This window comes from Hyperolius riggenbachi, chromosome 12 (assembly GCF_040937935.1).
Source record: "Hyperolius riggenbachi isolate aHypRig1 chromosome 12, aHypRig1.pri, whole genome shotgun sequence".
NCBI classification, from domain to species: Eukaryota; Metazoa; Chordata; class Amphibia; order Anura; family Hyperoliidae; genus Hyperolius; species Hyperolius riggenbachi.
The window spans coordinates 168618949-168644475 of record NC_090657.1 but is presented as its reverse complement, the minus strand read 5'-3'; the positions used below and the strand labels follow the sequence as shown (position 1 = coordinate 168644475).

Below are 25527 nucleotides of genomic sequence, written 5' to 3'. Positions count from 1 at the left end.
ATCCATGGTGCAGGGGCGTCTTATCGACACTTTCCTCCCTCCCCCCAAACTGTCTCTAATCTACTCTATCTAAGCTACGCTGCCCAGCTACACTGACACCAGCTACCCCTACCAACTACACTAATACCCTAGGCACTATACTACAAAAACTCCCGATTCCCACCAGTCACACTACACTAATCCCTGATGCCCGCCCCCCAGACACTATACAAAAAAAACTCCCAATTCCCACCAGTCACACTACACTAATCCCTGATGCCCCCCCCCCCCCCCCCCCCCCCAGGCACTATACTACAAAAACTCCCGACTCCCACTAAACTAATCCCTGATGCCTACACTAATCCATTTTTTTTTTTACAAATAAATAACTGCAAAGTAGGGTGTGCATAATTATTCAGCCCCCTGAGTCAATACTTTGTAGAACCACCTTTTGCTGCAATTACAGCTGCCAGTCTTTCAGGGTATGTCTCTACCAGCCTTATGATTATTGTTGAAAAGGAAAAATAAAGAAAAAACTGGCACCAGTATGCGGCAGGGATGGAACGGCCACAGGTGGGCTTACTTGCAACGTGCATTGATATGCCACAGCGTCTTGAAGAAAGGAGAGAAGCGGGCACTGCTGCATAAAAATCCCTTTATTGTGGCCGGGCCTCTGAAGAAGCAGGTTGCATACCTGCGAAACAGCTGTCAGGCAACCCTCCCCCTCACACTGCAACCACTCCCCCGGCCACAATAAAGGGATTTTTATGCAGCAGTGCCCGCTTCTCTCCTTTCTTCATGTCTCTACCAGCTTTGCACATCTAGAGACTGAAATCCTTGCCCATTCTCCTTTGCAAAACAACTCCAGCTCAGTCAGATTAGATGGACAATGTTTGTGAACAGCAGTTTTCAGATCTTGCCACAGATTCTCGATTGGATTTAGATCTGGACTTTGACTGGGCCATTCTAACGCATGGATATGTTTTGTTTTAAACCATTTCATTGTTGCCCTGGCTTTATGTTTAGGGTCATTGTCCTGCTGGAAGGTGAACCTCCACCCCAGTCTCAAGTCTTTTGCAGACTCCAAGAGGTTTTCTTCCAAGATTGCCCTGTATTTGGCTCCATCCATCTTTCCATCAACTCTGACCAGCTTCCCTGTCCCTGCTGAAGAGAAGCACCCCCATAGCATGATGCTGACACCACCATATTTGACAGTGGGGATGGTGTGTTCAGACTGATGTGCAGTGTTAGTTTTCCGCTACACATAGCATTTTGGCCAAAAAATTCAATTTTGGTCTCATCTGACCAGAGCATTTTCTTCCACGTTTGCAGTGTCCCCCACATGGCTTGTGGAAAACTGCAAACAGGACTTCTTATGCTTTTCTGTTAACAATGACTTTGTTCTTGCCACTCTTCCATAAAGGCCAACTTTGTACAGTGCACGACTAATAGTTGTCCTATGGACAGATTCCCACCCCTGAGCTGTAGATCTCTGCAACCCGTCCAGTCACCATGGGCCTCGACTGCATTTCTGATCAGCGCTTTGTTCGGCCTGTGAGTTTAGGTGGACGGCCTTGTCTTGGCAGGTTTACAGTTGTGCCATACTCCTTCCATTTCTGAATGATCGCTTGAACAGTGCTCCGTAGGATGTTTAAGGCTTTGGGAATCTTTTTGTAGCCGAAGCCCGCTTTAAATGTCTCAATCACTTGATCCCAGACCTGTCTGGTGTGTTCTTTGGACTTCATGGTGTTGTTGCTCCCAATATTCTCTTAGACAACCTCTGAGGCTGTCACAGAGCAGCTGTATTTGTACTGACATTAGATTACACACAGGTGCACTCTATTTAGTCATTAGCACTCATCAGGCAATGTCTATGGGCAACTGACTGCACTCAGACCAAAGGGAGCTGAATAATTACGCACACCCCACTTTGGCTATTATAAAAGTGTGTTCGGTAACAAAAATCCATGCAGGAAAATACCGCTTTCGCACTTTGCTAGCTGCGTGTTTTTGGGGTAATAATAAATGTGATTGTTACTATACAGACAGTCTTTCGTGTCTGCTTTCTGGAGGCAAGTCCACCACTTCCTCCAAGCAATTTTTAAACGTCTTATCCATTTTTTTCCTGCTGGCGCCTCTGTTCTACAATTGTTTTATCTGATGTGTGTACCCACCTTTAGGCTTTGTTCACATCTAAAATTGAAACCGCTGACGCCAGGGGTTTTTGATTTTTTTATTTATTTAACGCCTCCCGGCACTTACCTGAACTCTTTGAAAGCGCTGAGGAAATCGCTATACACAGTGCAACTGTATGAGTTGGCCTCTATTCATAAAGCATTCCCGCATGCGAAAATGCTCAAAACAGCTGACTTTACCGACCATTTAGCAAAGTGTCCATTTATAAAAGTTGTATCCGCATGAAAAGCTACAATTCCTGAGCAGTGCGGGAAATTACCGCCTTGTGCGGTGATTATCACAACACGTCACTGAAGGTTCATTCATAAAGATTAGAGCAGGCGGAATGGGAACGGAGAATACCGGCTGTTTAGACAATGCGATAAGCCAAGCTAATGGAGAAAGACCTCCCAGGCAGCCGCAGAGAGAGCAGAGCAAACATGGCATCCAGGAATACCAAGGCTGTGTTTTTTAACCCCTCGGGTACCTGTTTTCAGATACATTTCACATCAGAAAGGCTGCATGTGTAACATTTCTGGAAGTTCTTCTAAGCTGCGGCAATTAAATAGATTGTTTAGAAAGACTATTAGGGCGCGTTTCCACTTGAGCGGAAACCGCCGCGAATCCGCAGAGTTTACCCACAGGCGAATGGTGCGGGGAAACTCTGCCATAGGGTGCAATGATAACGGCGGCCGAATCGCTACCGCTAGCGATTCGGCCGGCTTTTCCATCCGAATCGTCGCGGGAGGCTGCGGATCTCATGGATTCGTCTGCTTTCCCCGCAGACCCAGAAGAGCCGGCGCACGTCTCGCAGACGCGCACCGCTCAAGTGGAATCGCGCCCTTAGACAGATTCAGGGCAAGGAGAGGCAGTTTAAAAAGGGAAGTTGGGGCTGCCTCCTTTATAGTAACTGTCTCTGCACAGAGAAAATGTCGGAGCAGTGCTTTTCATCGCTGCTAGATTTGGGCGCAGCCGGCGCCTCCATAGACTACAATAGGAATTACTCCTATTGCAGCGCTCAGTGAGTAACGTCGGCTCCGTCAGAAGACGGAGCTGAAGTTGCTTAAACACAATAATTTGGCCTCCAGCAATCGCTGGAAGCTGAATTATTTCATTCCCTCACTATCCATGGCGGCCTGGAGGGGGAATAGTAATTAAAATGGCCCGGACTTGTGCAGAAGCAGGATCAGCCGTAGAACAGCTGTATCCTGCGCCCAAGTCTACCGGCGCCGATTTCAAATGTACTCAGAAAATGTATCAAGTCAGCCAGCACCGCTAGTTTAGTGCGGGAATTCCCCAACCTTTTATCGCAAGTATAACATTTTTATGAATTAGCACACAAAAGTCTAAAATACTGATGCGGTGTTTTCCCTCCAAGATTTTTTTTCCCGCAAATGTTTTATGAATAGAGCCCTATGTGTTATGGGAAAACTCATTCGATTCTAAGGCCACATACAGACATCAGACCATAGTCTTTGGAAAATGAAAGATCACAGACCAATCTTACCACCCTTCCTGTAGTATAAGAGCCATACTCTACACAGTCTTTTCTATGGAGCTGAACTCCACATCAGAAAAAAAATCATTGCAAGATGCTGCACACACAGATGCTGTACAGACACAAAAGATCAGTATCTGCAAAAGATCTGTTCCTGCCAAAAATCCATTCCTGCAAATTGCAATGATAGTCTATGAGATCTGCAGATCATCATACACACATGATTTAACTGACATTCATCTGCAGATCTGCAGATCTGAAAATCCATCCTGATGGATCTGATCTGCAGATGAATGTCAGTTAAATCATGTGTGTATGATGATCTGCAGATCTCATAGACTATCATTGCAATTTGCAGGAATGGATTTTTGGCAGGAACAGATCTTTTGCAGATACTGATCTTTTGTGTCTGTACAGCATCTGTGTGTGCAGCATCTTGCAAAGATTTTTTCCTGATGTGGAGTTCAGCTCCATAGAAAAGACTGTGTAGAGTATGGCTCTTATACTACAGGAAGGGTGGTAAGATTGGTCTGTGATCTTTCATTTTCCAAAGACTATGGTCTGATGTCTGTATGTGGCCTTAGTGTGACTCTGGCCTCAGACGTTTCTCTAGCACTTGCTCATTAGAATTGGCTTTGGATAATTTTAATTTTGCTCCATGGGAGATGGAATCCCTGCAGGTGGAACCAGAACTTTTCACGGTTTTGTAAATAATTAATTTACTGACAGATGATTAGAAATGACTGACGTGCAAATAAGGCCTCTTTTCCAAGGCCTGTTGATAGGCAATGAAATGCCTCTCAAACTCTCACAACTGCTCACTACTGCCTGGCAACTGCTTGCTGAGTACATGGTTCAACGGTCCGTGGAAAAGAGGCCTAACCGTGCATGTAGCTTCAAACTGAGCCAAACATCACCAGCTGCTGAGCTTGTGTGGCTCTGATTCTGGTTCCATGCTATTTTAGGCCTCTTTTCCATGAACTGTTGATAGGCAGTGAAATGCCTCTCAAACTCTCTCAACTGCTCACTGCTGCCTGGTAACTGCATGATAACTGCTTACTTCTTCCTGGTAACTGCTTGCTGAGCACACAGCTCAACAGTCCGTGGAAAGGAGGCCTAAAGATCACTGATCACCTCTGCAGCTGATTAATCAATCAACACCATGAACCTGATCAGTTCTGAGCAAAGTTGGCTGAGGGGAGGCTCCACTCACTAAGGTCTCCTTTCCACGAACTGTTGAGCTGTGAGCTCAGGCAGCAGCAGCAGCAAACAGTTACCAGGCAGCAGCGAGCAGTTGTGAGAGTTTGAGAGGCATTTCACTGCCTATCAACAGTTCGTGGAAAAGAGGCCTGAGAAAAGGAAACTTCAACTGCTTTGTTGCATTTCAGTTCCCAACAAGAGATAATCTGGAAAATTCCAATGTAGACTGGAGCTAATAAATTGATCATTTGGGCTAACTCACTTTTTAACCTCCTTAGCGGTAACCCCGTGTGTGACACGGGGTAAGCCGCCGGAGGGTGCCGCTCAGGCCCTGCTCGGCCGATTTACATAATTTTTTTTTTTTTTTGCTGGACGCAGCTAGCACTTTGCTAGCTGCGCCAGCACCCCGATCGCCGTTATCCGGTGCGGCGTGCGCCCCCCCCGACCCCTGCGCTGCCTGGCCAATCAGTGCCAGGCAGCGCCAAGGGCTGGATCGGGTCTCCCAATGACGTCCCGACGTCGCTGACGTCTGTGACGTCATCCCGCCCCGTCGCCATGGCGACGGGGGAAGCCCTCCAGGAAATCCCGTTCTTTGAACGGGATTTCCTGATCGTCTATCGCCGGAGGCGATCGGCGGGGCTGGGGGGATGCCGCTGAGCAGCGGCTATCATGTAGCGAGCCCTGGGCTCGCTACATGATTTAAAAAAAAAAAAAAATTAAAAAAAAAACTGCTGCGCTGCCCCCTGGCGGTATTTTTCATACCGCCAAGGGGGTTAACTTTCTAGTCAGAAAAATTAGCATTCATCAATCCTAATAATCCAACTTACAAGCAAACTGAATATAAAGTGCATAACCGACCAATCAAATCAGGCAGAAAGTGCGCAAAATTTACAAGTAAGCCATAATGAATAATATCTCTATTCACAAGAAGGGTGATCAACAAAATGCAAATAATTCCTAGTTATGCAGAATTATTTATGTCTATGCTGCTGGAAAACAGGCCAATTGTATTGTACCTTGGTGGGATTTGATTGGTCCATTTTGCATACAGAATTTGCATAATCCTGCATCAACTTGGAATTCTTTGCATCTTGCTGACTATCCCTATTTGCCAGCACCAAATATGCTTTCTGCCTTATGGATCACATAAAAACTTCACAAAATGTAACACTATTTACCAACATTTTAAATAGCAAATACCTGTTCTCTATCTGTGAAGTGTTTTTTGTGTAGTGTCTGCAAAGTGCAAGATTTTTACTTCTTGTCACTGAACATCTATGCTTCTTATCTCCAGAGACGATCAGTGACATGCACTGCAGTAACTATAGCTCCTGCGACTGCAGGGGGCCCAGGGGCTATGGAGACCTGCTCCACCTCCACCCCAGCAGCACAGGGAGTGCTTTTGTGATATTACCAGATTCATGCTGCATCGTGTCTCCTCTGCCTCCCTGAAGCCACACGCTCTAAGCTGCCATCCTCTGACCCCCATCACATGACATCATATCACATGACCAGGAGCCAGAGGATGTCAGCATAGAGCACATGGCCCCCAGAAGGGAGATCTGATGCTTTTGGAGTGAGCCAATCCCAAGCTGCATACTATGTGCATGAAGAGCAGGATAAGTCTCTCACTGGTCACACGTACAGATCATTCTCACAACAATCGAGTGCAGGTAAGGATAACAGTATATTAATCCCCAGTCATATAACGAGACCCCCAGCAAGAAGTATTAGGCTTGTTTCCCACTATGGCCCAAACAGACTTTTTGACGTTAGTCTAGTTTAGGGGACCCAGCAGGAAACCTTATAGGCAACAGTTCTCCAATCACAAAGCGGTGTGATAGGCACGGCCGCACTTAGATGCCAGTCAGTGCGCCGTCCGCCTCTTCATTGCTTGTACCAAGCGCTAGCAAACTCCTGGCTGGTGCCTGGGACCCACTGATGTGCTAAGACCTAATTTCCAAGGACTGTTGATAGGCAGTGAAATGCCTCTCAAACTCTCACTGCTGCCTGGTAACTGCTTGCTGCGGTCTGGCAACGCCTCGCTGCTTCCTGGTAACTTGCTGAGCACACAGTTCCACAGCACGTGGAAAAGAGGCCCAAGTTGATGCAAATGTTGTGCATGTATACAATGCTCATCAGCTTACAATGTGCTAGCATCAGCATGACACTCTCTGCTGATCGTATACTTCTAGAAGTGGGCAGTATTGCAGAAGAGGGCACATCAAATATCAGATTGTGCCAAACACTTAAACCCCAACAGACTCGACATGTAGTATTTCTCCACCGTGTGTAAACCACTGCATTTAAATTGCACCCGTATTGCACTGGCGGGCGGCTGATGGGAGACCAAACTGCTCAGCAAATGTGCAGTTCAGGCGTCCGCCTGAAAGGGGCCTAAGATCTGCTTACCATGAGCAGATCAAAGAAGTCTTCAGTCAGATTCAGCAAGGCTTCATTCTTCACGCTTCCCAGGCACATTAGGATGTCTCTGATCTTTCCAAACCAAACCACCATGTGATCAATGATGAAAGAAAGAAGTTTGCTGTTAAATTCATACAAATCAAGAACTATTGCAGATGAGGATATAATACCGCATTTTATTTGTAATATATGTACAGTATTTGTTTCATAGAGCTCTATTCATAAAACTTCTCATAAATGACTTCTCACCTAATTGATTGTTGTTCCTGATTAACTTCATTTCAATATTACTTTTTTTTGCCTTGATTATATTATTGCTCTTTGGGAGCTTAAAATGTAACATAGATCAGGTGAAAACAGATAAACAGGTGACAAAGCTTTGTGAATCATGCCCATGGTGTCAGATAAGTGTGTGACGATGCCAGTGCTATGAATTCTGTATAGCAGGTAGAATACACACACACACACACACACACGTCTCCAGACTGAGAGGTACATCAGCCAAGGTTTATGTTGTGTTACATTCTGAGGGCAGGAACCCAGTAGAAAGCGCAATCGCTAGCGATTTGTGATAGCGTTTTTGGGAGTGATTTCCATGCTCCTATACAATTCATTCAAATGGAAACACTCCCAAAATGCTTCATGTCCTGCAATTGTGATTTCCTTAACTTCGATCGCTCTAGCGGAATCTGTCACATCCATTTACATTGGCAGAGCGTTTAGGGAAATCGCTAGCAATTTAAAGCGCTCAAAAAATCGCTCTAGTGGGTTCCAGGCCTTAGGCTCCTTCTAAACGGCATCTCTTGTGTTCTGTCGCATCAGTTCATCAGCAATGGTTTCCATCATAATGCTGTGCAACATGCTGTGTGTTTACTGGACAATGTGTGCGTTAGCAATGAAGCATAATGACCTGTATGCATCAAACGCCTAATCCACAATGTGACTTTTCATCACACAATGTGCATAGTGTGAAAGTAGCTTAGAGGGCTGGATTGCCAAATAGGCTACGTTCACAGTGGCTGTGGTGTTCCCTGTAACAGCAGGAGCGCAAAAGATCAGGAAAGCAGCACTGCACGTTATCTGCGCACTGTCAAATATAGTAATGCAAGCAGTCAATAAAGTATGTTTAATTTACTGTTAACGTGAGTGTTTAGAAGTAATGCCGCATGCCGTTATACCGCAATGCACCTACTGCACTGTTAACATCACATAGGTGGTGCTTTGCAGTGCGGTAAGCAGCGCTACAAAGTGGTGGTTATGCAGCACTGTAAATGTAGCCTTAGGCCCGGTTTACATCTGTGTTTTTGGCCAAACGGATCCGGTGAACAGATCCGGTCTCCGCTTCACCGGATCCGGATGGCTCAGTCCGTGGCCCGTTCACATAGTGAAAATGGATCTGATCAATGATTGATAGGATCTGTTTTCACTCAGCAAATACATACCTAATCTTGTGCGGCAGCCGGCGGTAGAGGCTTCCTCTTCTTCCGCTGTGATTACACAGAGCATCATGTGACTAGTCAGACGGAAGCCTCTACCGCCGGCTGCTGCACAAGATTAGGTATGTATTAAGCCTCCCTAGCCCACCCGCCCAGCTGCTGCACTCTCCCCTCACCCTCCCGTCGCTCAGGATCACGTTGGCCCATGCCCCCATCCCCCGTGGAGCTTAGAAAGACCTTTTGTATTTTCTTCGATTATAAAATCATAATATATTTTCTTTGAATATATCATGCTTATTCTGCAGTTTGCAGTTTCTGTCAGTCAGCAGTATTATTTGTGTAGCTTAAAAGACAACTGAAGTGAAAGGTATATGGACCACCAACGAATCAGCTGTCCTGCTGATCCTTTGCCCCTAATACATTTAGCCATAGACCATGAAGAAGCATGCAGCAGATCAGGTGTTTCTGACATTATTGTCAGATCTCAGAAGATTAGCTGCATGCTTATTTCTGGTGCAATCCAGACACAAAGGCAGCCAAATACACAAGCAGGGCTGCCAGGCAATTGGTATTGTTTAAAAGGAAATAAATATGGCAGCCTCCATATACTGTACTTCTCACTTCAGTTGTCCTTAAAGCAACTGAATGAAGCGCACTAGATCAGGGCGTCCCAACCCTGTCCCCCAGGCCCACCAACAGAATGTCTTGCAGAAAACCACAAACATTCACAGGTGAGGTAATTAGTGTCTCAGCTGAGCTGATTACTCTGTGGATTGCCACAAAACATACACTGTTGGTGGTACTTGAGGACAGGGTTGAGAAGCCCTGTGCTAATGACCTAATCCTGAATCTCATCATGCTGTTTGTGGTCTTTGGGGTCCCCCCCCTCCTATTCCCCCTTCTCCCTACAGACTCCTCCCCGGAGTGGAGAGCCATTCTGTACTTTTCTGCACATGCACAGCAGAAAGCACTTGTACATGAGTACTTTGTTTTGCTGTGCACACATGGTTCAAAAATCATTCATGCTCAGTTCTGAATCGCCTGTCACCCCTCAGGATATTCCACAGAGGGATCCCATTGAATATTTAGAGGACCAGGAATGGGAAGAACCTGTAGAGCAGCATCAGGATGAGGTCATCAACCATGAACTTAGTTATTTTTTCTGTGCACTCTTTTAGGATGCAGTGCTGCATGTGAACGCATTGGTCGTACTACTGTATAGGCATGTTCACACTTTCTGCAGTGTGTTTTTGGATTGTGTGTGTGATAACACACACAACTTCTTCATGCTGTGAAACTGCACATTATAACATTGTAGTGCAGGCATTGCACAACACATACCCCATATCACGTGTGCTGGAATGAGGTCCCCGGGAAGCCACTAGTCAGTGTCATTGTGCAATCTGTTATAAGCAGCAGAGGACTGTTTACAGGACAGAGAATGTGGACTTGTGAACTTGCTGTTGCACATCTGCTGTTATCGATGGAGCTGTAGTGAAAGAACTGCCCCGGATGGGTCCTCTGGATAATCCCTGGCTTCCCCCGTCCCCCTTCTTGATGTTGCAGCACTGGGACCCCTGCTCACATTTGTGTAGTAGCACAGAGCCTAACACGCTCAGCTTTTTGTGGCAAGCTGGAGTGTGAGCTGGCCTGCACAGAGCAGATGCTCATTGGTTTGCGGGAGTAGGGCTGCGCATTTCTGAGGGTCCCAGCACTGTATCGGTGGTTGTGAGGAGGGTGAGTATGGCCACGCATCTGAGGGTCCCAGCACTGTATCAGTGGTTGGGAGGAGGGTGAGCATGGCCACACATTTCTGAGGGTCCCAGCACTGTATCAGTGGTTGGGAGGAGGGTGAGCATGGCCACACATTTCTGAGGGTCCCAGCACTGTATCAGTGGTTGGGAGGAGGGTGAGCATGGCCACACATTTCTGAGGGTCCCAGCACTGTATCGGTGGTTGGGAGGGTGACCATGGCCTCACATTTCTGAGGGTCCCAGCACTGTATCAGTGGTTGGGAGGAGGGTGAGCATGGCCACACATTTCTGAGGGTCCCAGCACTGTATCGGTGGTTGGGAGGAGGGTGACCATGGCCACACATTTCTGGGGGTCCCAACACTGTATCGATGGTTGGGAGGAGGGTGAGCATGGCCACACATTTCTGAGGATCCCAGCACTGTATCGGTGGTTGGGAGAGCATGGCCACGCATCTGAGGGTCTCAGCGCTGTATCAGTGGTTGGGCGAATGGAAAGCATGGCCACGCATCTGAGGGTCCCAGCACTGTATCGGTGGTTGGGAGGAGGGTGAGTATGGCAACGCATCTGAGGGTCCCAGCACTGTATCGGTGGTTGGTAGGAGGGTGAGCATGGGCACGCATCTGAGGGTCCCAGCACTGTATCGGTGGTTGGGAGGAGGGTGAGCATGGCCATGCATTTCTGAGGGTCCCAGCACTGTATCGGTGGTTGGGAGGAGGGTGAGCATGGCCACGCATCTGAGGGTCCCAGCACTGTATCGGTGGTTGGGAGGAGGGTGAGCATGGCCACGCATTTGGGGGTCCCAGCACTGTATTGGTGGTTGGGAGAGCATGGCCACACATCTGAGGGTCCCAGCACTGCATCGTTGGTCGGCGGAGTATGAGCAGGGCCACGCATTTCTGAGGGTCCCAGCACTGTATCGGTGGTTGGGAGGAGGGAGAGCATGGCCACACATCTGAGGTTCCCATCACTGTATCGGTGGTTGGTAGGAGGGTGAGCATGGCCACGCATCTGAGGGTCCCAGCACTGTATCAGTGGTTGGGAGAAGGGAGAGCATGGCCACACATCTGAGGTTCCCAGCACTGTATCGGTGGTTGGGAGGAGGGTGAGCATGGGCACGCATCTGAGGGTCCCAGCACTGTATCGGTGGTTGGGAGGGTGAGCATGGCCACACATCTGAGGGTCCCAGCACTGTATCGGTGGTTGGGAGGAGGGAGAGCATGGCCACACATCTGAGGTTCCCAGCACTGTATCGGTGGTTGGGAGGAAGGTGAGCATGGGCACTCATCTGAGGGTCCCAGCACTGTATCTGTGGTTGGGAGGAGGGTGAGCATGGCCACGCATCTGAGGGTCCCAGCACTGTATCGGTGGTTGGGAGGAGGGTGAGCATGGCCACGCATTTGGGGGACCCAGCACTGTATTGGTGGTTGGGAAAGCATGGCCACACATCTGAGGGTCCCAGCACTGCATCGTTGGTCGGCGGAGTGTGAGCAGGGCCACGCATTTCTGAGGGTCCCAGCACTGTATCGGTGGTTGGGAGGAGGGTGAGCATGGCCACACATTTCTGAGGGTCCCAGCACTGTATCAGTGGTTGGGAGGAGGGTGAGCATGGCCACACATTTCTGAGGGTCCCAGCACTGTATCAGTGGTTGGGAGGAGGGTGAGCATGGCCTCACATTTCTGAGGGTCCCAGCACTGTATCGGTGGTTGGGAGGAGGGTGAGCATGGCCACACATTTCTGAGGGTCCCAGCACTGTATCGGTGGTTGGGAGGAGGGTGAGCATGGCCACACATTTCTGAGGGTCCCAGCACTGTATCAGTGGTTGGGAGGAGGGTGAGCATGGCCACGCATTTCTGAGGGTCCCAGCACTGCATCGTTGGTCGGCGGAGTGTGAGCAGGACCAAGCATTCCTGACGGTCCCAGCGCTGGATTGGTGGTCGCGGGAAGGGCAAGCATGGATGTGCATTTCTGAGGAAGGCCAGCACTGATCGGTGGTCGGGAGGAGGGTGTGGGATAAAAGAAAAATAACGCTATTGCTTCTATGCTGGTGAATCTTATGCTGGAATACACGTTACGTTTTTTTGCGAAGAATTGTTCCGATAGATGCCTTCTATGAAAAAATTCTGACATGTCCGATTCTCCGCTCGATTCTGTTCCGCTTGATTTCTCATAGAAGTGAATGGAAGAAAGAGTGGAAGATAAGAGAATCGAATGGTTAATAGATTGCGCAGAGAATTGAACGTGAAAACCGTAACGTGTATTCCCAGCATCTAGGCTAAGGTCACACTAATCCGCAGTACTGCACAATGGAGCTAATACACAGGCTCTTCCTTGTCGCCATTCATTAGTAATGTGGGCAGTAGCGCACAGCTCGGCCCGACAGAGCATGTAGGTGATGTGCTCATTATGACACCACTGCAGCATGTTGCTGTGTGATTATCGTATGTTCTATTGCACCACAGTGTGATAGCACTGTGCGTATGAAGTGATGGTCAGGCAACAATGGACGACATTCTGCAGAAATGCGGAATAAAGATGGAGGGATTTTCTGTTTTGGTCTTGAAGATGTAAAGGGAACCTTAACCACCCTGGCGTTCTATTGAGATTGCCAGGGCGGCTGTGGGAGGCTGCAATGAGCAGCCTTCCTTGTTTGGCTTTCCTCGTCGCCATGGAGACGAGCGGAGTGACGTCATGGACGTCAGCCGCCTCCGATCCAGCCCTTAGCGCTGGCCGGAACTATTTGTTCCGGCTGCGCAGGGCTCGGACGGCTGGGGGGACCCTCTTTCGCCGCTGCTCGCGGCAGATCGCCGCAGAGCGGCGGCAATCAGGCAGCACACGCGGCTGGCAAAGTGCCGGCTGCGTGTGCTGCTTTTTATTTCATCAAAATCGGCCCAGCAGGGCCTGAGCGGCACCCTCTGGCGGTAATGGACGAGCTGAGCTCGTCCATACCGCTAAGGTGGTTAAGGGCCCTTTTACACTAGTAGAATTTTTGTGTTTCCCTTTCTGCACGCAGAGATAGCACAAAAGCAATGAAAGTCTACGGGGCCTAGTACACTTGTGCCGTTGCACCAGGAGTTTCCAATCGGCCGCTGACCAGCTGCAAAGTCAGCAGCGCATTACCATTGAACTTTCGCGGTGGTGGAATACATGTAAGTCAATGAGTAATTTAGAAATGTAAAATTTGTTGACGGTGCAGCAAGCAACGAAACAACTACGACTGGGAAGCTGGGAATCTCGGTGACGTACTTGTGGTCCAGCAGAGGGTATGTCATTGTACGAAGGCTGGCGAAGGGTCCTGTTCAGCCACAGACCCTAAGGCCTCGTTTCCACTATCGCGAATCCGCATGCGTCTTGCGTATGCGGATTCGCATAGACAATATAAGTAAATGGGCCTGTTTCCACTTATGCGTCTGCGGTAGCGTTTTATTGTGCGGAGAAAATCTGCACGGAACACCTTGCAGAATTCGCCTGCGTGTGGAATGCAGGCGAATCGCACACAATGTATTTAATAGGGAAATCGCATGTGTTTTCCGCCGCGAATTCACATGCAAATTCGCATAGGTACCAATGTAAATTCACACAGGCAGTGACATGGTTAAAATTGCATATACCCTCACCTATGCGAATTCGCGGCAAAATACGCACGCGGATTCGCATCCGCATGCAATTTCATCAGCGGTGGAATCCAGGCGATTCCGCACCGCAATAGTGGAAACAAGCCCTAAAAAGCATGAATATCAGGTGAAAGAAGTGTGACTGGATTAGCTGCATGCTTGTTTCAGGTGTGTGAGACACTACTGCAGCCAAAGAGATCCAGCAGGACAGCCAGGCAACTGGTATTGTTTACTAAGGAAATACATATGGCAGCCTCCATATCCCTCTAACTTTAGGTTCCCCTAGATATGTAATTTAGGAAGGAAATACTTTGTTAGTTATGAAAAATACAAATGAAACCGTAAGACAGCAGGTCAGCAGAAACACTTATCTTCTCAGCCAATCCCTGTCTGATCGCTGAGGTCAGCCATTCTTCACCATTTGAGGTCAAATCAATGCCAAACTTAAAAAAGGCATTAAACACCAGAGAGACATTTTTTATTTCCTTCTTCTCTAGTTCCTGAAACAAAAACACAGATGTGTTGCACAACAACATGTTGGACTCCCACCACAGCTAAACGGATTGGAAATAAACCTAACCGTGAATCAGCACTAGCTTTCTCACTGATCGGGCAGCATTCCATCCTGCTTGTGCATCCCTAGACTCCTTCCCCAGCAACTAGTGCTACCTACAGTGAGTTCCCATAGAAGAATATGGAAGGAAAATACTTAATCCATTCAACATATTTAGTTACTTTGGGTAGGCAGAAAAAGTCTTAAAGGGTACCTGAAGCATATGAAACAAAATACTTACCTCTGTAGGGGGGAGCCACTGGATAGCGTTGCGTGGCCACAAACATGAGGAGGAACCGGTCGGAAGTGCAGGGGTTGTGGACAGCGGGGAGGCCTCTAAAGCTTCCTTCTATGGTCATAAGTATCTACTTTTTTTTTTTTTTTACCTTTTAGGTCTGCTTTAAAATGAAGTGAAGTTCTCAAGCCTATTGGGCCTCTTTCAGTCGCTGAGCGCCTTCCAGCTGCAGAATATAGCGTTTGTAAACCCAACGTGGTGCAGATACTCAGTAGCAAAGAACCGCCTGCAGATACACTCCTGTCCTCAAATGACCTTTGTCTGACAGCCCTGCATCTCTTTCATGCCTATGTGTGACTGCAGGACCTCTTTAGGGCTGCCCTCACTGTCTGGAACTCCCTCCCATCACTCATCAGGCTTGCACTACCCTTCAGCATCTTCAAACAAGCCCTCTGCAAGATGGCCTACCCTCAACACCCCCCGTCCCCCCATGGCAAGGTCCTAACTCTATCTGCCGAGCATCTTCGTGCAGCTCCCTAACCCTTCCCTTTAGATTATAAGCAATTGTGGTATAAAGTAGTGTATCCTACTTGATCATGCAACCCCATCATCTGGAACCCTTCCCAAAGACTGGCATTAATTTGAATTACTTGGTCTCTCTGATCACTACTCCATGGTATTATCTGGTATCTTCTTACTGGTTGCCTTTTACAACCCGTGAGGTCTGTCACCACTATTATTGTCTGTAACACTCTTCATTGTCCAGCGCTGTGTAATATGTTTGCACTGAACAGATTAAATAATAATGTTGTGTCTAATGCTGGGAATACGCGGTTCGTTTTTGAGCCAGATAGATGGCTCAATAAATAATTTCCGACATGTCCGATCTCCCGTTTGATCATTTCGCTGCTTGAAGTGAATGGTAAAAGAAGAAAAACGAGTGGAAGATAATCGAGCGGCGAAACAATCGAGTGGCAGAAATGAACCGTGTATGCCCAGCATAAGTGTAGCAGTGGCCACGTTCAAACGTGACTCCATGCAACAGATGTTTCTCTGCTGACCGTGTGATATGGGCCTTATTTTACAGACCCGGCCTACAGTATGAACCAATTTTTGCTGAAGTAACATCGTCTTCCAGGCCCAAAAGATACGCATCATAGTTACCCGGCACACAAGTTTGTCAAATTTCTGAAAAAACTCCTTGCTGCATTTCTGGGAAACGCTCTCCTTCTTTAAGAATCCTTCTAGTGGCTGAAACTCGTGTCTTCTCAGAGCGTGGTCAATGTGTGCTTCTAACTAAGTAGAGAATAAAAGCACTAAGTAATAAACTGAAGGCAAATAATTTCCTGTTATACCTGGCCAATACTGCTAATTCTTACCTGTTTATCTTCACTGGACAACATCGTTCTCTCCACAGCAATACAATCTGTAAAAAATTGTGGCACGTTTTGTTACAAAATATTCTAAATTATACAGCCACATGTACTTTCTTCAGTAGGCATATGACCAAGCCAGTTATGTTATTTTGATTGGTCTGCAGAAATCTGTTGTGTCAGCAGTACCTGGAAGGACAGTGATGATCAAGAGCATGCTATTTTTGTTGTAATTTGTATGCATATGGAATTGGGCTTCTTTCATGCAGGCAGCTGATCTGCACAGTACCACCCGGTTCAGCTGCTGCTTTATTGGCAATGAGTGCCACGTGGTTCAGCCACTGAGCAGCAGAGAACGTGTAACATCAGGCAGGTGGCTGCAGCGTGTTCAGGTGAACGTGCAAAGCATGTATGACTACACTGCTCAAGCTGAGCTATTCCAAGCACCCAGATCTCAGGAACAGCACACAAGTGGTGAATGCACTTTCTGTAAGCTACCTGTGTGAAAGGCCTAAAACTGCAGATATAAGGTCAGTATTACATCTTCTCTATTGCGCTTAGTTTTAGTACAACAAACTGGGCATGATGCAGTAAATTCCGGTTAAGTTGCCTTGTGCACTGATAGGCAGCATCCCCCCATATACTTGCAACTGAGCGCAGCAGTTGCCATGCACAGATACGACATGAGATGTCATGGGACACAGATCAGTGCCAGGCAGGAGCATGAAGATCCCCATTGGACTGCAATAGACAAATGGGAATACTTATGCGGGCATACACGGCACGTTTTATGCGCCGGATCGAGCCAACGGCTCGATGCTGGCGCATCCCCGCTCTTCCACGCGGATTGATTGCTGCTCGTCCCCGTGGGAGCGGCTAATTAGCCGCTCGTTTCTGCCCATTGTTCTCCCCGCCGGTATTGAGCGCACTATCGATCCGGCGGGGTATCAGACAGGTTGGCTCTTATCAATCGAGCCATCAGGCTCGATTGATAAGCCTCCCTCCTGTCCGGGTATGCCCAGCATTAGGGAGGATTCTTATTGGTTCATGGTTGACCAATGATGTTTTCCTGTTGCTAGGGGAATTGGACTATTGTGATCCTATGGGGAGCATCATGCTCCTGTTGGCATTAAAAGGCAACTGAAGTGACATGACATGATGAGATAGACATGTATATGTACAGTGCATAGCACACAAATACCTAGGCTGTTTTCCTTTTTTTCTTTCTCTGGCTGAAAAAGTTAAGCATCAGGTATTGTAAGTGACAGTTTCTGCCCAGGTCGGACTGGGTCAGACTATAGCATAACCCTCACTGATAAGTAATTAGAGCCATAAAACACTGTCCTCTCAGTAAAGTAAAGTAAATGGCTTCTGAGAGCAGGAAAGAGCTAAAAAGGATCAATAATTCATAGATTTGAGCTCTGGCATACTTCAATTAAGGTGTCATTGAGCAGAGACAATTAAACAGAAAAACTTAAAAACTAAATTTAAATATAAAATAAAATTGTGGGATAGCTATAAAAGGTCTTTTTTTTTTTTTTTTTTTTTTTTTTAAGGAAAATGTGGATAGATACAATTGTTTCTCAGTTTATTTTCACCTTGGATGTCCTTTAACTTTGGGACTGAGAAGAGGAGACGGACGCGGGGGACACTACTATATCGCGATCGAACACGGCGATTGATGTGAGCAGATGGCACGAATGCAAAATGGACAGGGCAGACATGCGGTGGAGAGCAACAGGCTAAATGCACCTACTGTAACAATTTGCATCTGCTTTAATGGGAACCAAGCTTTTCGGACAAGAGGGTGAGTTATACTGTAACCCTGAGACTCACCGATCCTGCAGCATTAACCTCTTGAGGGCTGTGGGCTTACACCCACCTAGTGACCAGGCTATTTATTTAGGCCACTGCAGCTTTAAGGCCTTGCTGCAGGGTCGTGCAACTCAGCACACAAGTGATTTCCACCCCCCTTTTCTGCCCACCAACAGAGCCGTGTCATACGGCTATCCCCAGTACAGCCCTGCCTTAGATAGCATCGCTGTACAGTGTAAATAGATGGCGGTTTGGCTGTCTAACAGTCTCCTAGTGGTGATCGCCGTTCGGAGACTGGTGACGCAGGGACTTCACACCAATTGGCATTAGCGGTCCTGAGGCTGCCACGTTCACACCAATTGGCGTGACGCGGTCTTGGGGTGGCGGGGGGATTAAAGGACCACTGTCGCAAAGATCTTCAAATTTAAAATATATGTTAACACATACAAATAAGTACTTTTTCTTCCTGAGTAAAATGAGACATAGATTACTTCTCTTCAATGTTGCTTTTACTTAGGGCCCATTTCCACTATCGCGAATTCGCATGCGTTTTTCACATGCAAATTCGCATAGCAATACAAGTGATTGGGACTGTTTCCACTTGTCAGGATTCCTTTGCAGTTTTCTGTGCAGAAAAAAAAATCGCATGGCAGAGCCATCAGAATTCGCATGCCACATACCGCTATGCGAATCGCATACAATGTATTGAATAGAAAATTCGCATGCGGTTTGGGTATGCGAATTTTCGTGCGAATTCGCATAGAAACAATGGAAAAACACACCAGCACTGCCATGGTTAAATTCGCATACATCGTCATCCATGTGAATTCGCATGAAAATTCGCATAGCCCCGCATGCGAAATTCGCATCCGCATGCAAATTTTTGCCGCGGCGATTCGCACCGCACAAGTGGAAATGGGCCCTTACAGTAGGTAGTAGAAATCTAACATTACGGACAGATTTTGAGCTACTCCATCTCTCCATAGGGGATTCTCAGCATGGCCTTTATTCCTTGAAAAACATTTATACAAAGATGCTGGCCAGCCTCCCTGCTCACCGTACACTTTTTTGGCAGTTAAACGGAGCAACTGTCATTCACTAAATGGGCCCGTTTCCACTAGAGCGAATCTGCATGCGTTTCCAGTATGCAGATTCGCATAGACAATACAAGTGAATGGGACTGTTTCCACTTGTCAGGATTTCTGAGCATTTTTCTGTGCAGAAAAAATCTGCACGGCAGAGCCATCAGAATTCGTATACCACTATGTGATTCGCATACAATGTATTTAATAGGAAATTCGCATGCGTTTTGGTATGCAAATTAGCATACGATTTCGCATAGAAACAATGGAAAAGCACACAGGCACTGCCATGGTTAAATTCGCATACATAGTCATCCATGCGAAATCGTATGCGAATTTGCATGAAAATTTGCATACAACCGAATGCGAAATTCGCATCTGCATGCAAATTTTTTTACGCTGCGATTCCCACCGCACAAGTTGAAACGGGCCCTGAGTGCTTTTGAAAATAAATAAATAAATCCCTGAGAATCCCCCATGAGGAGATGGGCTAGTCCAAAATCTGTTGGTTCTGTCAGATTTCTACTACTTACTGTAAGTGACAGCAATATAGGAGAAAAGTAATGTATGGCTCATTTTACTCTTTAAAAATTGCACTTCTTTTCTGTATATGTTTACATAGATTTTAAATCTTAAGATTTTCAAGGCAGTGGTCCTTTACCTAAAGACTGGGTCATGTCCAATGGCAACCCCAGGACCGCCTAACGCCAATTGGCATCAAGTCCTGGGGCCGCGCGCACATCTCCTGCTTGAGAGGCAGAGCTTTGCACCGCCTTCAGTCTCCAAGTGGTGATCGCCGTCTAATAGGGCTGTACAGCTCTGCGATCTGCAGCAGCGCTGTACTGGGGACAGCCATGTGACATAATGGGACGCTAGAGAGGATCGACATCTGATTGCCAGGATTGGATAGCTGGGGGGAGGGAGGGATTTTAGAAAATAAAATAGCTAAATTTATTAAAAAAAAAGAAAAAAGTAAATATTTGTAATAAAAAATAACGACTGTGGGGGGATCAGACCCCACCAACAGGAAGCTCTGTTGGTGGGAGAAAGGGGGGGGGGAATCACTTGTGTGCTAAGTTGTGTGACCCTGCAGCTTGGCCTTAAAGCTGCAGAGGTCAATTAAGTAAAACCTGGCCTGGTCTTTAGGGGGGTTTAGCACTGCGGTCCTGGAGTGGTTAAAGAGACACTGAAGCCTCCTTAAAATCACGTTTTTACTTTAAAAACCTATTAAGTAGGTTTGCCCTAACTGAAACGCTGCATCCCCGCGGCTGAGATCTAACTAAATCCCCCCCCCCCCCCCCCCAAACGCACATCGCACAATTCACAACTTTCTTGGTCGTGGATTTTGCTGCCCTGTGCAGCTCTGCATCTCCACACGTCTATTAGCGCGTATCTCCGCCACTCCCCCGCCCCTCTAAGTGAAGAAAGACTGAGAGGGGCAGGCGGAGGCAGCGATCTTCGCTGTTAGACGCGTAGAGAGGCAGAGCTGCAGCTGAAAGCTCTGCCTCTCACGGGAGTGCTCCCTGCAGTGTGCCCCGGGGAGTTTGGGGGGATTTCGTTAGATTTCAGCCACGGGGATGCGGCGTTTTAGTTAGGGCAAACATACTTAAAGGATACCCGAAGTGACATGTGACATGATGAGATAGACATGTGTATGTACTGTGCCTAGCACGCAAATAACTATGCTGTTTTCCTTTTTTCTTTCTCTGCTTGAAAGAGTTAAATATCAGGTATGTAAGTGGCTGACTAAGACAGGAAATGACTACAGTGTGACCCTCACTGATAAGAAATTCCCCTTTATATCTCTTTCTTGCTCTCAGAAGCCATTTTCTGATAGGAAAGTGTTTTATAGTTGGAATTTCTTATCAGTGAGGGTCATACTGTATTCACTTCCTGTCTGAGTCAGGACTGAGTCAGCCACTTACATACCTGATATTTAACTCTTTCAGGCAGAGAAAGAAAAAAAGGAACACAGCATAGTTATTAGTGTGCTAGGCACACTGTACATACACATGTTTATCTCATGTCACTTCGGGTATCCTTTAAGAGGTTTTTAAAATAAAAACGTGATTTTAAGGAGACTTCAGAGTCTCTTTAAAGTTAACTAGAGATGAAGCACCCTCATGTATTTTACCATATATATCAGTGGGAACATTAAAGGAAACGCCTACCCTGCTCTCGGTTTCATCCTTCACTGCTCAGCCTGCTTGTTATCAGCCCAGATAAAATACCCGACTGAGCATTCAGTCTGGCTTTGCTCAGGAATAATTATAGCTGTATACAGTATAGTCTGTCTTCTCTGATGTCTTTTCAAGCCCAAGCCTGCCCCCTTCTGGCTCTGCTGTAATGACTTGGCTATAATCATTCCTGAGCAAAGCCAGGCTGAATGCTCAGTCAGGGATGTTATCAGGGCTGTTAACAAGCAGGCTGAGGTTACGTTTTTTTCTAAGCTGCCATTGGGCAGCTCTCTCTCTCTCCCAGGCCGCGCCCCCTGCCACTCCCCCCGTCTCCCTGCATGCTATGGGAGACACACAGTCTCTCAGTGCAGCGTTGTGACCTATAGGTCACAAAAGTAAATTATGGCCACAGGAGAGGCGGTTTTTGCAGCTACCTCATTGGCTCAGCGCTGCGCTTTCATTTTTTTGAGCCCACCTCAGGCTCTCTTTAAGACAGAGCCTTACATTACACACTCTATCTTTTGCACTGGAAGTACTCTTGAAATCGATCAGTGGGCTATGCAGAAAGCCTTTACATCCTGATGTTCGAGTTGATAAAGTTACACCCCAAAGGCCCAGCAATACCACTGCATTCTATGCATGGGGTAAGGGTACAGTTGAGCAAAGCGGAAATGGAAAAACACTTGGAAATTAAGAAGCAATATGGCTCACTGCTTAGCAGCTTTATTTATGAGCAAATAAAATGAAAGCATTCAACTTTTAAGTTACTACTACTGCAGCTGCATAAATCCCATCTTATATAAGGCCAGCAGTTCTGGGCATGTACTGTACAAGAAGGATACAGGCTATTTGAAGAGAGATCAAAGATGGTGACTAACATATTTTAGAGGCGCAGGAAATCTAACTTGTAATGACAAGACACAAACTCCAGACTCCTCTTACAGAGAAGATGCTAAAGGTGGTGTGGTCTAATGTCAGTGAACATGCATAAACCTTTGCACACACACACGGTGACACTCTGAACATCATCCACTAAATTGTAGGCAATCCGGGATACAGCTACTGTCCCACCAGAAAATTAAAGGTGGAGGTATGTGTAGTGCATGCATGCCGTGATCTGAGAATTATATTGACGATCTTCATGCACAATTATACCTCCATAACAGGAGCTTTGGATGATATGCGACCCTAGTCTTTAAATACTGTAGTTTGATGCATAGTATACTTGCATGGAGGGCTGTGGAGTGGGTACACAAATCATCCGAATCCAACTCATGAAACCACCAACTCCAGGTACCCAAAATTACTCTGACTTTTTATTCTAATTTTTACCAGGTTTGTAGAGTTGGCACACAAAATCATCAGACTCCGAATACTCTGTTTATTGAGACCACCGACTATGACTCCAGGAACCCAAAATGTATCCGGCTCCTGGACTCAACAGCCCTGCTTGCATTCAGCATTAAGCATGTTATAGGGGAAGTGGAAGGATGAATCCAGAGCAGCCTCTACCTGCGCCTACACAGATTTGTGCATATGTTTTGTAAATGAATGCCTTTACAGGAGTCATCAGCCAATCTATCCTACCCTAGATCTATTTACCTGGGGCTTTCTCTAGCCCCTTGCAGCTGCGCAGTACAGTCCAGACAGTGTGGATTTGATTGACAGCGGTGCTCGCGCAGGTGCAGTAGAGGATGACCTTGAGGTCGGCCTCTATACAAACAAGCCCGCGGGCTGGCGGTTGCGAGTGGAGGCCCAGACAAGAAGGAGAAATGAAGAAGCGCAGACAAGAAGGGGACATGGAGAAGCCCAGACAGAATAGGTGGACAAGGCCCAGACAGGATGGGGGAGGGGGGAAAGGAATTAGGAGGCCCAGACAGAAAAGGAATATGTGGTGGGGGAGGGGATGGGGAGGCCCAGAGAGAATGGGAAGGGGGGGGGGGGGGTTTGGAGGCCCAGGCGGGAGGGATGGAGGAGGCCCAGGCAGGATTATTATTTAGTATTTATATAGTGCCAACATCTTCTGCCGCGCTGTACAGAGTATATATAGTCTTGTCACTAACTGTCCCTCGAAGGAGCTCACGATCTAGTCCCTAGTCATATGTACAGTATATATTGTGTAGTGTATGTATTGTAGTCTAGGGCCAATTTCGGGGGAAAGCCAATTAACTTTTCTGTATGTTTTTGGGGTGTGGGAGGAAACTGAAGTGTCCGGAGGAAACCCACGCAGACACGAGGAGACCATACAAACTCCTTGCAGATGTTGATCTGGCTGGGATTCGAACCAGGAACCACTACGCCACCGTGCTGCCCCAGGATGGAAGAGGACCATTCAGAATAGGTGGAGCAGGAGAATGGAGCAGGCCCAGGAGCTAGTCTACTTTAGGGGACTTTATCATTATATATATTATTATACTTTAGACTCTAGTCTACTTTTTCTACCTTTCCGTTTTGCAGCCCAGGTGAAATTGTCTATGGGGATTTGCGGTGGGTCCCCTAAAGTAGACTAGCTCCCAGGCCCAGACGTCATACACGGTTACCTGCAAACTCCTCAGACAGAATAAAAGGAGGAGGAGGAGGCCCAGATCGGATAGGGGAGGAGGGAGGCAATGGAGGAAGCCAAGACAGAATGTATGTGGAGAGGAAGGTACAGACAAAATATGCGGAGCGGGAGAATGGAGGAGGCCCAGACGACATACACGGTTACCCGCAGACTCCCGGATGACTCCTCAGGCGGTGATGACGTCATTAAATTTACCTCAGGGGCGAACGCATTCCAAGTCTTTCCGCCCGAAAAACCGGTTCACGTCCAGCGCGCAGCGTGAGCTGCCACACCCCGTCCACTTTCCGCCATCCAATCAAAGGTCGCCGCTTATGCTCCTGCGCGACTGCCACACCTTCTCCGCCCGCAGCCAACCAATCAGGCGTCACCGCCGAGTCTCTGGGCAAAGAGGCGCGGCGCAGAGGAGGTCGCTGTGTGAGGAGAGGGGGGCGGCGGCCATGTGGAGGAATGGGGTGTGCGTGTGTCTCCCGCATATCACCTCCTGCCTGTGCTGCTGACAGGTACATGGCGGCTCCTGAGGCCTCTCACCTGACAGACTGACAAAGAGTTGCTGAGGAGGCGCAGCTGCAATGCAGAGGTTTCCCTCCACCTACCTAGGTAAGTATCTTAACTTTTTTTTTTTAAACCACCATGGGTTCACCTTAAAGGGACCCTGAACAGACGTCAAATATGGAATACTAAATTCATCAGGGGGTTCCTCCAGCCTTCGTAGCTTGAAAGGTCCCTCCATGTCCTCTGGCAGGCTCGGACTGACCCACCGAACCCCATTGGTTGGCCCCGGCCAGCCCGCCTCCTGGGGGCCCCAGAACTGAGGAGGGGGGAACAGCGCAGGAAGAGGGGAGATTGGGCACACAGAGCGGTGGGGAGGGGGAGAAGCCTCCCCCCCCCCTCACTTAGGGGCTTCCCCCCCCTCCCCACCGCTCTGTGTGCCCAATTTCCCCCCTCTCCTGCACTGTGCCCCCCTCCTCAGCTCTGGGGCCCCCACTAACTGGGACCTGCCTTTGTGGGGATATCTGCTGCCAATCTAATTGCAATTTGTGGGGATATCTGCTGCCAATCGAATTGTATCTTGTGGGGATATCTGCCGCCAATCTAATTGCATTTTGTGGGATTATCTGCCACCAATCTAATTGCATTTTGTAGGGATATCTGCTGCCAATCTAATTGCATTTTGTGGGGATATCTGCCACCAATCTGATTGTATTTTGTTGGGAAATCTGCCGCCAATCTGATTGCATTTTGTGGGGGTATTTGCCGCCAATTTGATTGCATTTTGTGGGGGTATCTGCTGCCAATCTGATTGCATTTTGTGGGGGTATCTGCTGCCAATCTGATTGCATTTTGTGTGGGTATCTGCCACCAATCTGATTGCATTTAGTGGTAATATCTGCCGCCAATCTGATGGCATTTTGTGGGGGTATCTGCCGCCAATCTGATTGCATTTTGTCGGAAAATCTGCTGCCATTTGACTACTTAATGAATCATCATGACGCATGCAACTACTTGATTATTTTATCTAAAATGTATCTGGTTGACCTAATCTCTGTGAATAACACCGCTACAAGTGCTCTACTACCTACCATAAAATCATGCAAAATTTCTAGAGTACATGTGTATGTGAGCTCAAAATGGGGGGGTGGAGGAGAGGGG

At 47.5% G+C, this 25527-nt stretch overlaps 2 protein-coding genes across 8 annotated transcripts in view; one reads left to right on the top strand and one right to left on the bottom strand.

Annotated features, from left to right (window-relative positions):
- The window catches only part of SYCP2 (synaptonemal complex protein 2), a 198514-nt gene extending 174356 nt beyond the window's left edge, over positions 1-24158 (bottom strand). For 3 of the 5 annotated variants that reach the window (XM_068263662.1, XM_068263657.1, XM_068263661.1), the window contains exons 1-5: positions 24073-24158; positions 16247-16293; positions 16032-16163; positions 14451-14579; positions 7265-7369 (exon numbers count right to left, since the gene is read on the bottom strand). In XM_068263662.1, the coding sequence (XP_068119763.1) occupies positions 7265-7369; positions 14451-14579; positions 16032-16163; positions 16247-16270 (390 nt within the window). In that variant the 5' untranslated portion in view covers positions 16271-16293; positions 24073-24158. Of the gene's footprint in view, positions 1-7264; positions 7370-14450; positions 14580-16031; positions 16164-16246; positions 16294-24013 lie in introns of all 5 variants that reach the window. The other 2 variants (XM_068263659.1, XM_068263658.1) reach the window with 2 other exon arrangements.
- Positions 24159-24251: 93 nt separating this feature from the next.
- The window catches only part of FAM217B (family with sequence similarity 217 member B), an 80889-nt gene continuing 79613 nt past the window's right edge, over positions 24252-25527 (top strand). For all 3 annotated transcript variants that reach the window (XR_011025266.1, XR_011025267.1, XM_068263294.1), the window contains exon 1: positions 24252-24474. The gene's annotated coding sequence lies outside the window, so the exon portion shown is untranslated. The remainder of the gene's footprint in view (positions 24475-25527) is intronic.